This window comes from Theileria orientalis, chromosome 1 (assembly GCF_000740895.1).
Source record: "Theileria orientalis strain Shintoku DNA, chromosome 1, complete genome".
NCBI lineage: Eukaryota > Apicomplexa > Aconoidasida > Piroplasmida > Theileriidae > Theileria > Theileria orientalis.
This window is the reverse complement of record NC_025260.1, coordinates 727,218-741,091: the sequence shown is the minus strand read 5'-3', so window position 1 is coordinate 741,091 and position 13,874 is coordinate 727,218. Positions and strand designations below refer to the sequence as shown.

The 13,874-nt window shown below is 39.5% G+C and overlaps 4 protein-coding genes across 4 annotated transcripts; 3 read left to right on the top strand and 1 right to left on the bottom strand.

Moving 5' to 3' along the window:
• Nucleotides 1-61: 61 nt before the first annotated feature.
• On the top strand, nucleotides 62-3,171 carry TOT_010000335 (protein transport protein sec24-like; the record flags this gene model as incomplete). Its single annotated transcript, XM_009690874.1, has 2 exons — nucleotides 62-1,277; nucleotides 1,442-3,171. The coding sequence occupies 2 exons, from the start codon at nucleotides 62-64 to the stop codon at nucleotides 3,169-3,171; spliced, it is 2,946 nt and encodes a 981-aa protein (XP_009689169.1).
• Nucleotides 3,172-3,750: 579 nt separating this feature from the next.
• Nucleotides 3,751-5,064, top strand: TOT_010000334 (conserved hypothetical protein; the record flags this gene model as incomplete). The annotated part of the gene is made up of 8 exons (XM_009690873.1): nucleotides 3,751-3,880; nucleotides 3,911-4,051; nucleotides 4,083-4,272; nucleotides 4,314-4,372; nucleotides 4,404-4,501; nucleotides 4,532-4,661; nucleotides 4,744-4,973; nucleotides 5,005-5,064. 8 exons carry the CDS (start codon nucleotides 3,751-3,753, stop codon nucleotides 5,062-5,064), a joined length of 1,038 nt encoding a protein of 345 aa, XP_009689168.1.
• Nucleotides 5,065-5,289: 225 nt separating this feature from the next.
• On the top strand, nucleotides 5,290-8,254 carry TOT_010000333 (ribosomal protein L13; the record flags this gene model as incomplete). Its single annotated transcript, XM_009690872.1, has 18 exons — nucleotides 5,290-5,415; nucleotides 5,456-5,548; nucleotides 5,578-5,658; nucleotides 5,691-5,823; nucleotides 5,851-5,925; nucleotides 5,957-6,172; nucleotides 6,286-6,390; nucleotides 6,431-6,524; nucleotides 6,556-6,663; nucleotides 6,702-6,750; nucleotides 6,791-6,910; nucleotides 7,017-7,093; nucleotides 7,171-7,227; nucleotides 7,310-7,442; nucleotides 7,529-7,697; nucleotides 7,757-7,821; nucleotides 7,907-7,965; nucleotides 8,050-8,254. 18 exons carry the CDS (start codon nucleotides 5,290-5,292, stop codon nucleotides 8,252-8,254), a joined length of 1,965 nt encoding a protein of 654 aa, XP_009689167.1.
• A 2,849-nt stretch (nucleotides 8,255-11,103) lies between these two features.
• Nucleotides 11,104-13,831, bottom strand: TOT_010000332 (uncharacterized protein; the record flags this gene model as incomplete). The annotated part of the gene is made up of 12 exons (XM_009690871.1): nucleotides 11,104-11,285; nucleotides 11,523-11,718; nucleotides 11,779-11,874; nucleotides 11,939-12,133; nucleotides 12,157-12,436; nucleotides 12,470-12,816; nucleotides 12,871-13,038; nucleotides 13,224-13,367; nucleotides 13,402-13,488; nucleotides 13,526-13,636; nucleotides 13,676-13,804; nucleotides 13,826-13,831. The coding sequence occupies 12 exons, from the start codon at nucleotides 13,829-13,831 to the stop codon at nucleotides 11,104-11,106; spliced, it is 1,941 nt and encodes a 646-aa protein (XP_009689166.1).
• Between the last annotated feature and the right edge of the window lie 43 nt (nucleotides 13,832-13,874).

The window sequence follows — 13,874 nt, the reverse complement described above, 5'->3', positions numbered from 1 at the left end:
TTATGCCCTATTATATCAGTTTTTTTGTGATCAATTTATATATCTGATTATTTAAATCATAATGGAAAGTAAAAAATCGAACCTACCAACACATCCGCCGAAATTTGGGCACAACCGGCCATTATCGCAAACTGATGATGATTCTAAACCGAAACCACAGGATCCGCCTCCATTAGACCCTGCGAGGTTTGAAGAAGCAGCGACAATATCGGCGCCGCCAAGATTTCTGACGGGAAACAAGTCGATTTACGACCACCTAGAAACATCGTCAAACAATATGCTCTTCCCGCCGGCGCCGGTAGACGAGTTTCTGCCGAGCAAAAACGAATCCTCAGAACAATTTACCGGAGATAAAGCAGTATCGGACGTGTTCAACAGAAACTACGTGGACGCGGAGCTAAGAAGGCACATCTTCGCATACGGCCCGTACAGTCCGACGAGAATTAGCAGGACGGGAATACCGCGTCCGCACTCATTCGTGCAGAACCCTGAGACGGAAATACTGTACGAAACGACAAAAAATCACGGCCTTATACCGACGTTTGGAAATCACAAAATCGTGGACACGGGCTCAGCAAGTCCAATATACATGACGCCCACATTTACATACCTGCCAGTTTTCGGAGGATCGTTGAGCGATATGAGGCTGCCGTTTGGAGTACTGGTTCAGCCGTTCGCAGAAAATGTAGATGACACAGTGCCGCAACTGGACTTCCTGTCCTTCATGGAAAAGAGGTCGAAGGCAAGGAGAGACCTGATCAGGTGCAAAAACTGCCAAGCGTACTACAACCCGTATATGCACGTGAGGTCGAGGAACAGCATGCGGGTGTGCAACTTCTGCTACGCGACGTTCCAGCTGACAGACGAGCAGATGGAAGCAATAGATAGAATCAACGCACACCACACGGAAAACACGCCGCTGAAAAAGGGAAGCGTGGACTACGTGGCGCCCTCGCACTATTACACGAGAGTGAAGGAGCCTGGAGCAATCTCGAGTCTTTTGACGAGAGCAGGCTCAATTCCGATGTTTAAGACGCAGGCGAAGGAAGAGGAGTACATCTACGACACGTATTCAGTGGCGCCAGTGCCAGCGGACATGAGCGGAAACTACAACACGTTCGCGGCGACGTCCCAGGAAAACGGGGGAGAACAATCAGTAAACGGAGGAGCCACGGAGGGTCAGCCGATCCACGAGTTCCAGTACACGGAAGATACTGAAATAAAGTACCCAGTGTACACGTTCATGATAGAGACGACATCGCAAGCATCCAGAATAGGTAAGCTTACTACTGGCGATAATAGTCAGACATGTGTAATAGGAGTGTGTATGGCAATGCCTGGTAGTTACGTAGCTAGTTATAGAGTCGCGATAGTTGGGACCAGTAGATTCGTGAAGTCCTGTGGTGTTGTCGCAATGAGCCAAAACCTTAATGAAATTTAGGGCTGAGAGAATCGGTGCTCACGTCACTGATCAACGCACTGAGTGCGCTGAAGGAAGAAGTGTTTGACCTGTGCGTGCTGTTCTTCGACTCAGCAGTGTACTCGTTCACAGTGGCGAACGGAAGGTTCGCAGTGAACGTAGTGAGTGAAGTGGAGGACAACTTTACGCCGTGCACAGCGTCGGAGATCTTCTTGAGAGTGACGCCGGAAAATCACGAGGAGGTGAAGGAGTACCTGGAAAAACTGCTGACAGTGCAGACGCTGAGGACGTCGCCGAACTGCTGCGCAAACTTCGCACTTAACTGCGCGCTGAGAGTGATGAGCAGCGAGGACTGCTACGGAACGATCTCAATATTCCACGCGACGCAGCCGGACATAGGACTGGGGTCAGACCCGCAGATGTTCGCGAAGTCGACCTTCACAATGTCGGAGCTGCAAATCAGCTTCTACAGCTCACTGCTGCAAGTGTGCTACGCAACAGGAATATGCGTGGACGTGTACCTGTGTCCGCCGGAGACGAGGATACCGGGAGACATACAGCTGATGCACATAGCGCAGCAGACAGGAGGAAACTGCGTGTACCTGCCGAGGTTCGAACACAAGTTCGACTACTTCAAAGTCTACCACGAGATCGTGAGACTGCTGAAAGTGCCCTGCGGATACAAGTGTGAGCTAAAGCTGCGCTGCTCAAAGCACATTAAAATCACGGAGCTGCTCTGCAGCTTCAACAACGCAAGAGCAGTGAAGGACTACTCGACGGTGACAGTGCCGAGAATAGGGCCGAACCTGAGCATCGGATTCATGCTCTCCCTCAACGACATGGTCGACAACAAGACGGGACTGTACATGCAGGTGGCCTGCCTGTACACGAACACGAAGGGAGTCCCGATGGTGCGAGTGCACACCAACAGCACGCGAGTCATCTCGAGCATGAACGAAATATTCAGAAACACGAACCAGGACGCAATCATAAACCTGATCGCAAGGAAGCTGGCGTACAACTACATCAGGAACGGAAAGTATAACAGGGACCAGTACATAAGCATGGTGGTGGAGGCGCTGACGGCATACAGACACATCTGCGCGTCGACGACGCCGAAGAACCAGCTGATACTCCCGGACAACCTGAAGCTGCTTCCGGCGTACCTGAACGCAGTGCTGAAGTACGACATCAAGGGCGAGTACGGCTTCGACTTCGTGATGAAGCTGCTGGGGATCCTGAACTCGTCGGTGAAGATCACGCACTTCATCTACGCAAGGACCTACAGCATACACAGAAGCATCTACGAGAAGCACACGACGCCGCCGGAGGGAGGATTCAAGTTCCACTTCACCACGGTGCCGAGCGCGACGGAGAACGTGTACAGCGACGGCATATACCTGATCGACGACGGATACAAGCTGCTGGTATTCGTGGGCCCGCACGTCAAGAGCACGGTCCTCTACGAGCTATTCGGCCACGACTACCAGTTCCCGCACATGTACGTGAACTCGACGGAGCTGAAGGACACGCCGACCTCGAGGAACCTGATGGAGCTGGTCGAGCAGGTGCGCAGCCAGCACAAGGGGTGCCCGTACCTGCCGCTGAAGATCATCACGTACACGGCGAAGAACAGCAAGTACATCAAGACGCTGATGCTGGAGGACGAGCTGGGTGAGGAGCCGCGCTACTCGGAGTTCCTGGTGACGATACACAGGCAGATCCTGCAGTCGCGCGAGAAGCTGTTCTAGAGTGAATGTGTTAGAATTGTACGCACTTAAGCAGTACCCGTGCACGTGATAGCAACTAGACACACCTATGTAGATATGTATGGGCTAGTAGGTATGGAAGATACAAAAATTGATAGTTAAGTAGCATAATGTATGGCGCTGATGATTAAATAAAGGTGTACATCATGAATATTTAAGATAAAATCAATATTGATAATATTATGATAAATAGATTATAATAGGTGTGTGTTTAAAGTAGATATGAGTATTGAGGTTTAAATAAGGCAAAAATTCTAAGAAAATAAGTAAGGAAACGAAGAAGTAGATGATACAAATGTTTAGAAATGTAGATAAAAATTAAAATAAAAAAAGAAAGATAGGAAAAAATGAATTATTAAAAAATAAATAAGTTTTTTATGATTAAAGGGATGTTTGTTGAGAATATACTGATATTGTAACTGCCATACACACATTCCACACATTCAGTAAATACAGTATAAACTTGTAAAGTTAAGAATTAAAATGTATTTAAAAACATCAATTTTGTAGTTTGTGTAACATTATCAGTAAAATATGTAAATCGACTTATTCTATGCCAAAATGATGATCACTAGTGTGATTGGCAAGTCACTGCGCAACGCCTGTTGCAGAAGCGCGGAACTTTGCTTTACGGAATGCAGCAGGAGAGTGTACAAGGCAATTCCGACGCCCTCAGACTACGAGCCGATGGGTACGTTGCCGTTCTCACAAAGCTGTTCAGCCACCTTTTGCTACTACTCGGGAATACACAACCACAGGGAATTCCACCTGCTGATCAACATATCGGACATAGAGGGTGATTTCCTCAAAAGGCAGTGCTGTATTGAGCTCGAAGTGGGCGAATTCAGGGTCCCGGCCACAGGTAACTCGGAGGACCTGTTAACTGTTTTTAGCCATCCCCGTCTCCAAGGAGGGTTCGCTCAAGAACATACTGTGCAGAGCCTCTGTGCGCGTGCGAATGTGCGACTCGAAGCTGCACCTGAACGTCTACAGGAAGCAGGTGCTGACGAGGCTGCTCGTTTCCAAGCTCACGCTCGACGTGGACAGGGACATAATCGGAAAGAAGTTCCCTCAAAACTCATGGTATCCCAGAAGTTAACCCAGAAATAGTCACGCAAATTTAGGTATACTCTGTACGATAAATCGACTAAACTGGGAAGGGTCAAGATGTCTTTCTACAAGGGTAGGCCCTTTTCAAAAATAAACTCATTCAGTCAACAATTCTCTAAATGTGATCGACAACGTGGTGTTGCAGCAGGCGATTCTGTGTGCTAACGACTACATCAATTCAGGAGCTGAGTTTAAAATAAACGTAATCCGAGTTTATTAAATTTATGTGTAGATTCTGCACCCAGACATCATGCTGCAAGCTGAGAAACTGGTGCTGCTGTCGTTCTCACTCGAGGGGCCTTTAATCGCAAAAGAAGGCTACGCATCGCAAATGCGTTATTTTAAAACATACCAGAAGGCGGGTACGCACACATAAATTCTCAGCAATATAATTATAGTTAGAATAGGGGCTTTGAAAACTATAAAATTAACAAACATAATTAGGAAAATGGTATTGGAGTTTTTGGAACTCTAAACCCGAGTGCAGAGCAAACAGAAGGCCTCAGGGATCGGTATACTTGCTGAGCATAAGTACAATTCTGAAACATCCGACTGATTACACAGTATTTTATGTAAAATATTACACAAAGGACGGGCCTCGTAACCTGTTTTTTAAAACAGTAGATAGGAGTAGGGACATCTGGACGGATTCGCTCTATATGTTCATTCATTCGGTATGTTTTAAGTTCAAAAAGCCATGTGTAGATGAGGGACTACATAGAACATTTTGACGATCTGAGCTCCTTAAACGACATTTTAAATTAAATTAAACGTGTTTTAATATTTGGTGTAAATAAAATAAAATAATATGTTATGAATTTTGTCGCTATTTTGTAGTGTAACGTAAACCGAACTTTTGTGATATATAACAATTTGTTTTTAATCAATTATACATATCTCATTTTTAAAATATTTTCTAATTAAAGTGTAATAATAATAATAACTAAATGAAATTTATTTCAGCCATCGCATTTTTAATATCACATATAAATGACCAAAAATAAAAAGAAAGTAACTTTTCAATTAGTATCTGCTTCCAACGCAGATAATAGATCTGAAAAATTACCATGGCAGAGAACTTTGGTTATAAAGGAGTCTCCGAATGATGTTTGGAAGGTATAAACACCAAAAGTATCATTCTCATAAAATTACTTAGAAACGAGGCTCAAATGAGGTGCCGAAAGATTTTTTAAAAAATCTAGACCCTCATGATTTTGGAATCCATGAAAATTTAAACGAAACACAGAAGGTAGATTTTTTAATATTAATATGTTGTAGGAATATCTAATAAAAAACATATACGGAGATGAAGAGACCTATAAGAAATATGAAAGGCCAGTAAAAAAGGCAAATAAAACAGTAAGTGCATAGTTAAAATAAATGTGTTTTAGACTATTTTAAATGAGGAGGACCTGGACGGTGACTGTTACTTTCCAAAGGACGGATACGACTATGAACAGCACCTGGCGACAATAAACCCGAAATACTTTATGCCAGCACCGAAGGTTGAGGAAGCAACTAGTGGTATGTTATGTAAAACATTATGAATAGCAGGCGATATGGATATCGAAAACACCGTTGACTTCCCAGATTTATCAGCAACTAAGACTAAAAAGGACCCAGAAAGTATGTTTACAAAGTATACACAGATATTTAGTGGATGAGGTACTAGAGGCATTGGAAAGCGATAACGAGTTTGAAGCAATCGACGATGACTTTGTTACACAAGCAATGCACGGAGTCGAGGATGAAATGGACGAAGATAAGATACTTTGGGGAGAATATAAGCCAATGATTCCAGCGGCAATCCTCGATAGAAAGTTGGAGCAATTAAATGATGTTAGTATGGATGAATCAATAGAATTGGATGTTGGTGATGACTATTTAAATGATGAAAAAATATTAAATGAAAAAACAGTGGAAAATACATTTGATACAGAAAAGGGTACGTCAATGGCATTTATAAATCTATATCTCATAACCAAGGAAAAAATGACGTAAATAATAAATTTTCAGGACAATTTCACATTAAGGATTTTATGGAATGTGGAGTTATAAAGAAGGATCACATGTCAGTATTGAATCCAAAAGGTATGAAGGATTTAGTAAATGTCATTTAACGTAAATGTAGAAAAATTGAATGAAAAAATATATGAATTGTTGGAAAATGAATCAGAAGAAATTGAATCCGAAGTCGAGGAGGAATCATCAGAATCAGAACAATGGTAAGGTTTATTTGGAAATAACGGAAATTAGGGATGTGGAAACAGTGTTAACGACATACACAAACTCTACTAACCACCCGAAAATGATACTCTCGAGAAAAATTAAAGTACCAAAGATGGCTCCAGTAAAGGAGAATGAGTAAGTGAAAAACAACAATAATAATAAATAAAATGTAGAACGAACACGCAAAAAAGGGAGGATATTGACACGATTGAGTTGCCAGAAGTAAGTGTATTAAAAGTAATTAATAAATAAAAATAAATAGGTAAACACACTGAGAGAAAAAGGAGAGTCACTGGAGCAGAAAAAGGAAAGGAAACAAGCAGTGAAAAAAACAAAAGCTCTGATTAAGGAAATCAAGAGGAAGAACAAAGAAGCACTAAAGGTGAGAAGGAGTGTTAGATACGCACATAAAATAAGTAATTGTGTACATGTGCAAATAATTACGCCTATAAATGAGCAAATGTAAAAACAAAATAAAAAATGCCCAGGAAGCCAAGAAAAAGAATGAACTGATTAACACACGCGGGTCATACGACCTAACAAATGGTGTAAAATATTTAAAGTTGTAAACCACTAAATAAATACATGTTTAAATAAACATTTTGTTAAAATAATGTTTCTATCTATACGATTGTTGTCAAGGAATCTAAGGGCATCCTTCCACGAAGGAACGGTGAATCCATTCTCTAAAGTACAATGGTAAAAAATAGGTAGATAACTAGAAAAAAGTACATAATAACACATAAGTGTCACAATAGAACATGTATTGAATGTTTAATAGGGTTTCTAAGCCTTTTTTAAAGAAGAATCTTCCAACAATATCGCCACTGGCAACTCCACACCAAAGTCTTGGAGCTATCACACATATGGATACAACAGCCGGAAACTGGCACATAATAGATGCAGCAAATAAGGTAAGATATTAAAAATATGAGTTGTTGAGTTAAATAAAGTTATTATATAAGTTAACAAGCCAATTGTATAAACATCATGATTGTAGACAGTTGGAAGCATCGCATCTCACGTTTCAGTAATTTTGCAGGGAAAACACCTGCCAACATACCAGCCAAACAGAATAACAGGAGATAATGTAATTATAGTAAACGCAGTTAACGTAACAATGAACGGTCACACATGGGACACAAAAGTCTATAAATTTGACAGAAAAGGTACGTGATATTACCAAAAATATATTTTAAAATAAATGATCGATGATTACATTATTTAGCACACCCTAAGGGCCCTAAGGTTGTAACAGCTAAAACAATAATGGCAAGGAACCCAGCAATGATTGTAAGTTTTAACAGAAGTAATATGTGTTATGTATAAATTAATATTGATGTGTAAATGTAAATATCAATATAATTGGAATGTTTAGCTGAATTTGGCAATAAAAAGAATGCTTCCAAGGAATAAGTTAAGACCGCTAATGTACAGGTATAAATTAGGGATAAATAAGACGAATTATGTTTGATGTGTAAATATTCATTAATTTCGATTGGTAACAAATCCATATTGTAGGAGATTATTCATATATGGAGGAGCTATTCACCCGCACTGGGGAATACCACAAGTGGTAGTACCAGTAAAAAACAAACAATCGCAAAATACAAGTAATGATGAAAACAAAAAGGAACGCATGTTGATTACTCAACAGAATGTGCAAAATAAAATTAGTAGAACTGATCTAAGGGCCCACTTATCGTACACATTGTACCCAATATAGAGTATCGAAGAAAATAAATAAAATATGGGTAGTATGATTAAATTGTTAAAATTGTGAATACAAAATGGTGTTGTTAGTTGATGTCATATGTGATTCCTATAAAGATCACTATTGGCCAGAAATCAGACTGGATAGTGGAATCACAGTGCGAGAGTTGAAAAATAAATTGTACATAAAGACTGGAATCGAACCATGTTCTATGAAACTAAGCGCTTTTAACACCGGGAATCCTGAAAATAAGATTCAGTTGGACGAAGATAATAAGAGTCTTAGCACATATTCAGTAGATACAGGATACACAATAGAAGTTAAAGAGTTTAGAAACGCACACATTGTAGAAACAAACTCAAAGGACGGATGTGTTGAGGAAAACAATGTAAAAAATGATCATCCACAAATGTCAAACTTAAACAGCAAACTATATCAACACTATGCAGAACAAATTGACGGATTCACAGACGAAATCGATGAACAAACATTTCAGAGATATGAAATGAGCGAAGAAGATTATGAGAAGAGGGACAATGGGCTGAGAGGGTTCATCGACAGAATGAGATCGAAGGCAGAAAGCAAAAGTAGAGTATCGCACCAACATGGAGAATCGAAGCCAAAATTGAGTGATTAGTGTGAATATAAATCACTATTTTTATTGGATTCGAAGTGTTCAGTATCTCTAGGAGATATTAGAGAAACATCCTCCAGGTGGTTCAGTAGGATAAATCGACCTTTAAAATATGGATTTTTCTAGACGAATCGTGGTTAGATTGAGGTGGAAAGTAGAAAAATATAATATATTTGGATTGTAGACCAAACTACTCAGGATTTTTTTATTAAAACAACTGAAAGTTGGGGACTATCCTCCACTTGCCATATTGGAAATGCTAGTATAATATATATTTTCAAAAATATTTATAATGTACAATAGTCAGTATTAAGATAAAATTATATGTTACACATAAGAGTTAAGTAAGTAAAATATTGATATGGAGGAACATGATTCTACATTTGTGAACGTTACCAGTGATAAGAATAAAAAGAACAAAAAACGTAAAAAAAATAAAGAAAAAGAAGGTAGGCAGACGTTGATTATGATTGTGTTTATTAAAATGGATATTCCTAATTAATATTTATCTAGAATCCAACGAAAGGAGTGAAAAGGATTTAATCGTTACAAAAAAACATAAAAAGGATTTTAGCAGCCATAACATAAATTTTGTGCACCTTTTTAAGGAGATTCCACAGGTATTTTTAAATTAAAATGAAAATGCCGAATAGAGGATTCCATTCATCGGAAAGCCGAGAAGGAGCACACTCTCAGTATCATTGCCAGTGTCGCTAATCGAAAACGTTCAAGTGAGTTTAGAAAATATAAATATATGGAAACAAATAAAAGAAGTAGCTAGTTGGTTGGGTTAGTTGAAAACTATGATTGTAGTCTGATGAGTTGAGAGCGTACGTAATTGGAAACATAGCAAGAACGTTAACGATTTACGGAGTGAATGAGGTGGTGCTGTACAACGATCTAGGTGAGTAGAAAGGAGTTTAAACTGTTTTCAGAAGATAAAACGACGAGGTGGATGGAGTATTTTTCAATGAACTTGAGGTACTTGGAGACGCCACAGTACCTTAGAAAGTTTCTGTTCCCGATGGACCCAAGTAAGTTAACTTGAAAGAACAGTTGTTAAAAAAGATAAATATGATAAGCACCAATTAATAACCGATTTAGGTTTAAAATACTCCGGGTTACAAAATCCAGTAAATGCTCCACACCACCTAAGGTCAAGTGAGTGGCTGCCGTACAGGTATTAAAGGCGATAAATATGAAGCGTAGGGAGGGAGTGGTGAGACTCATCAGAAGAGGCAGCAACTATACGAGTTTATACGCGGATTGTGGAATCTTTTCAAGCGTAAGAGTGCTGAACAAGGAGGACTTGGAGGTGATATATGGACTAGAATATTTAACAGACGAAGAGGGGGACATATACCAGAGAGTGACAATAAGACTAGATGAGCCTTCTCTGGCAAAGTGCAGGAAGAATTGGAAGGAGGGAAAGGCGTTCGACAGCACAGAGCCAGGAACACTGTCAGGATACCTAGTGGACCCAGAGGAGCCGTTGAAAGTAGCAGGTACAGCTACTATAACAAGCCGTTAAATTAAGCATTCATATTACCACTAAAACATAGTAGACTACGATGTGTAGCTCTATTATAAAATATCAGAGTCTAATTTCATTTTTTATATAGGACTTTACTGGGGATATGTAGTTAGGGAATCGAACAGCTTTGAAGAATGCCAAACGGGGTGCCCGTTCAACGAGTCCGGCAAGTACGATTTGAGAATCGGCACGAGCGAAAGAGGAGAGCTGTATTCGCCTGCCACAAGACTCCCCAAATACAAGTAAGTGTATAAACCACCAGAATATCATCCAACACTCACCAATAATAATACTAATAATACTTCTGGTGCTAGTACCAGTGCTACTGCTATTACTACTTGTACTACTATTACCAGTGCTACTGCTATTACTACCACAAATAACAGCAATAATAATCATTGTAGTAATGCCATTATACACTTTGGACCTGTGCTGGGATTGGAAAATGTTATAGAAGAGCCTGAAAAAAAGTTTGACAAATACTATAACTTCTGCAGTAATCAAAAGTCGAGAACCATACGAACAGAGGAGGCATTGCTGATAGCCTTATCGTTAGTCACATTCACAAATCCACTGTGATCAGCAAGTATAAATTTGAACTGTCTGATGATGTACGGGTGGATTAAAAAAGTAGCATGTGCAAAAATAATGCGATTAATGTAGATGATCATTGTACATATATAAATGTACCAGTTATATTAACTGATTTAAAAATGTAGATGTGTGTTGTTGAATGTTCTTTTTTAAGGTGGCCACTGACTCGGCTTTATTAACAGGCGGAGAGTTTAACAGAGTTTTAAAAACGTTTTTCCAAAACTTACAACTTTTAGCCACTTCATCATCGAGTTGCCCGTGAACAATGTAATTAACCTCTTCTAAAGAAAGGTTATATGCGGTACTGAGGAAAACGGTTATTAAATAGTTGAATGGTTAAACGTTATACGCTATATGTTTATTAAATAATTGAATGGTTAGATATGGTGATGGGTGAAAATTATTAAATAATTGAATGGTTAGATATGGTGATGGGTGAAAATTATTAAATAATTGAAGGTTAGATAGGGTGATATGTGAAGGTTAATAGAGTAGTAGCTAAAGGACAAAGTGTGCACCGTCATATATTCCCAGAAATGACTCAAGTTGATCAGAACGAATTAGTATTCCGTCTATTTTAGGCTTAAGTGAACCATCTTCGTAGTGTAGTGAGGAATAGGCCCTCTTGAAAAATATCTTGTGTTTGTGGCAAATGGTCTCCAAATGTTCATAGTGTTTACTTCTGATGTACACGCTGTTCTCAGGAACATATCTCTAAGAAAACGATATGATGGGTTGCTTATTGAATACTATTATGGTAGTAAAAGAACGTACCTTTCCTGACAAATTAACTGTAAAACTGTCAAGTTCGTCTATGTTATCCTGTTTCAAAGGCTCAGTTTGATCCATTGAATAATATTCAAATTTTTTCTAAAAAGCATTATTGTGGATCATCCGACGTGCACTGGCTACTTAAGTTGCTATATAAACCAACATTGCGGAATTCAGTGTGTAGAAGAACAGGCTCGGAATCAGGCTTGACCTGCCGGTTTTCCTTGAACCACCCAAATCTTGTTTTCATTTCTTCCACGTCGGACTTTAGGTAAACCAGTTCGTCATCAAAACTGGACACTGGCAGGCTTCCTTTCTTCAATATACACGCCCTTTTAATCTGAAGTGTCATGTTTGCCTAAATGAATTTACTGATGTTACCTGGGATTTAAGCACGTATATTGGATGATTGACGAAGTGCGTTTTCTTGGTTGGGATCGGAAAACTGCTGACGAGATTTTTTATAAACCTACTGTCGACATTTTCGAGCAGATTTGCGTTGAGTATGTCTATGTTGCTGGTCGTCAGGTCTCTATTCCCGTTTGTATCCTTATTTTTGAGACTGCCGTACATGTGCGATTGAATACTTCTCTGGTTTAAACGAAGCAAGAGGTCGTTAAACCACTTTATGAATGAGCTCGACCTCAAATACGACAAGTCCCTAGAATAAGCGTTTAAACGGGGTTCAACTTACTTGTGAAGGTACTTAGAAGTCACCTCTGACACCATGCCTCCTATGTTACAACTTAATATGAAAACCTTCCTTGAAGGGCTCCTCATTAGTTTTCTGTGCTTCAGCGTATTCGGGCCTTTTTCTGAAAAGCTCTCCTTAAGTCTTTCGATCCTCCTCGAGCTCTCAAAGGGGTACTCCCTTACTTGCAACATCCTGCTCAGTCTGTAGGTGTACTTAGGGAAGACCACTATACAGACTGCCTCAGGCCTTTCGAGGTTTCTGTACACGAACATCTTATTGCTCCTGTGAATGTACAAGTAGTTGTTATACTCCTTCTTGAACTCCATTTCAACTTCTAAGTCTCTATCCTTAAAATTATTCGTGACTTCATCAACTTCACTCTTTGTCATTCCACAACTCACATCATTTTTATCATCATTTTCTTTTTTTTCTTCATTTCTCTTCGATAGCTTTTCAAGGTATGATGAGGACTCTTTATATTTGTACACATCCATGTCGAACTTTGGCGTTGCAAAATCAACGCATTTCCATAAGCTGTCCTTCGTGTCGAAGAACTCACACCAAATTTTCTGTAACAACCCTCGTTGGTCACGGAAGTTTACCTGATGCTTGCTTGAATCTAAAAATAAATGTGCAGACTTGACAGTACCTATTACTAAATTTTGTGGATACTTAGAAACAATCCTAGAGCATATTCCGGAATTCCTCGAAATACACACATAAATCTAAAATACAATATTGCCACTTGTGATACCATTGTGATTATATCATGGCTGCCTTTTAACGTTTTCAAGGCCCTAAAAAAAATAAGTCTCGGTAAACCGTACCTCAAAAGCCTAAATATGTACTCTCCTCTCTTCAGTGGTGTAGTAAATGGATCAGAGTAGTCCAAATTTGGCTAAACAGATTACGTGAGTGGTGGTATTGCAAACCTTGAATGTTTCTATTAGGTAGTTGAATATAAATATTGGTTCATATGGAAGGTGATAATTTTTATCGAAGAAGGATATGCACAGTGCCTACAATATCCATTTCGGGGGAATAAGCCTATCTAACCTTAAAAACACTGGAATCCACAATGGAATTGATGAATGAAACATTTGCCAAGAGGAATAGAGCCAAACACTTCAGCTTGTTCGATTCAATTTCCCTTGATCTCGTTGCTGGCTACACATTTGTGAATATATACATTTGAGGCCTACTAACCGTTTCATCATCAGAACTGTAATCTGTTTCGTCAAAGTTTATCAACTCGGGTAGCTTATCGTACCAATGCCCGAGAGCTTCAATGTGTGAATCAATTGCTCGAGAATAATATCCCACCATACATTTATTCTAAAGTTATAATTTAAATACCATCATTTTATACTTAAATCGGTATAAATAATTATAAATCTATAGTATA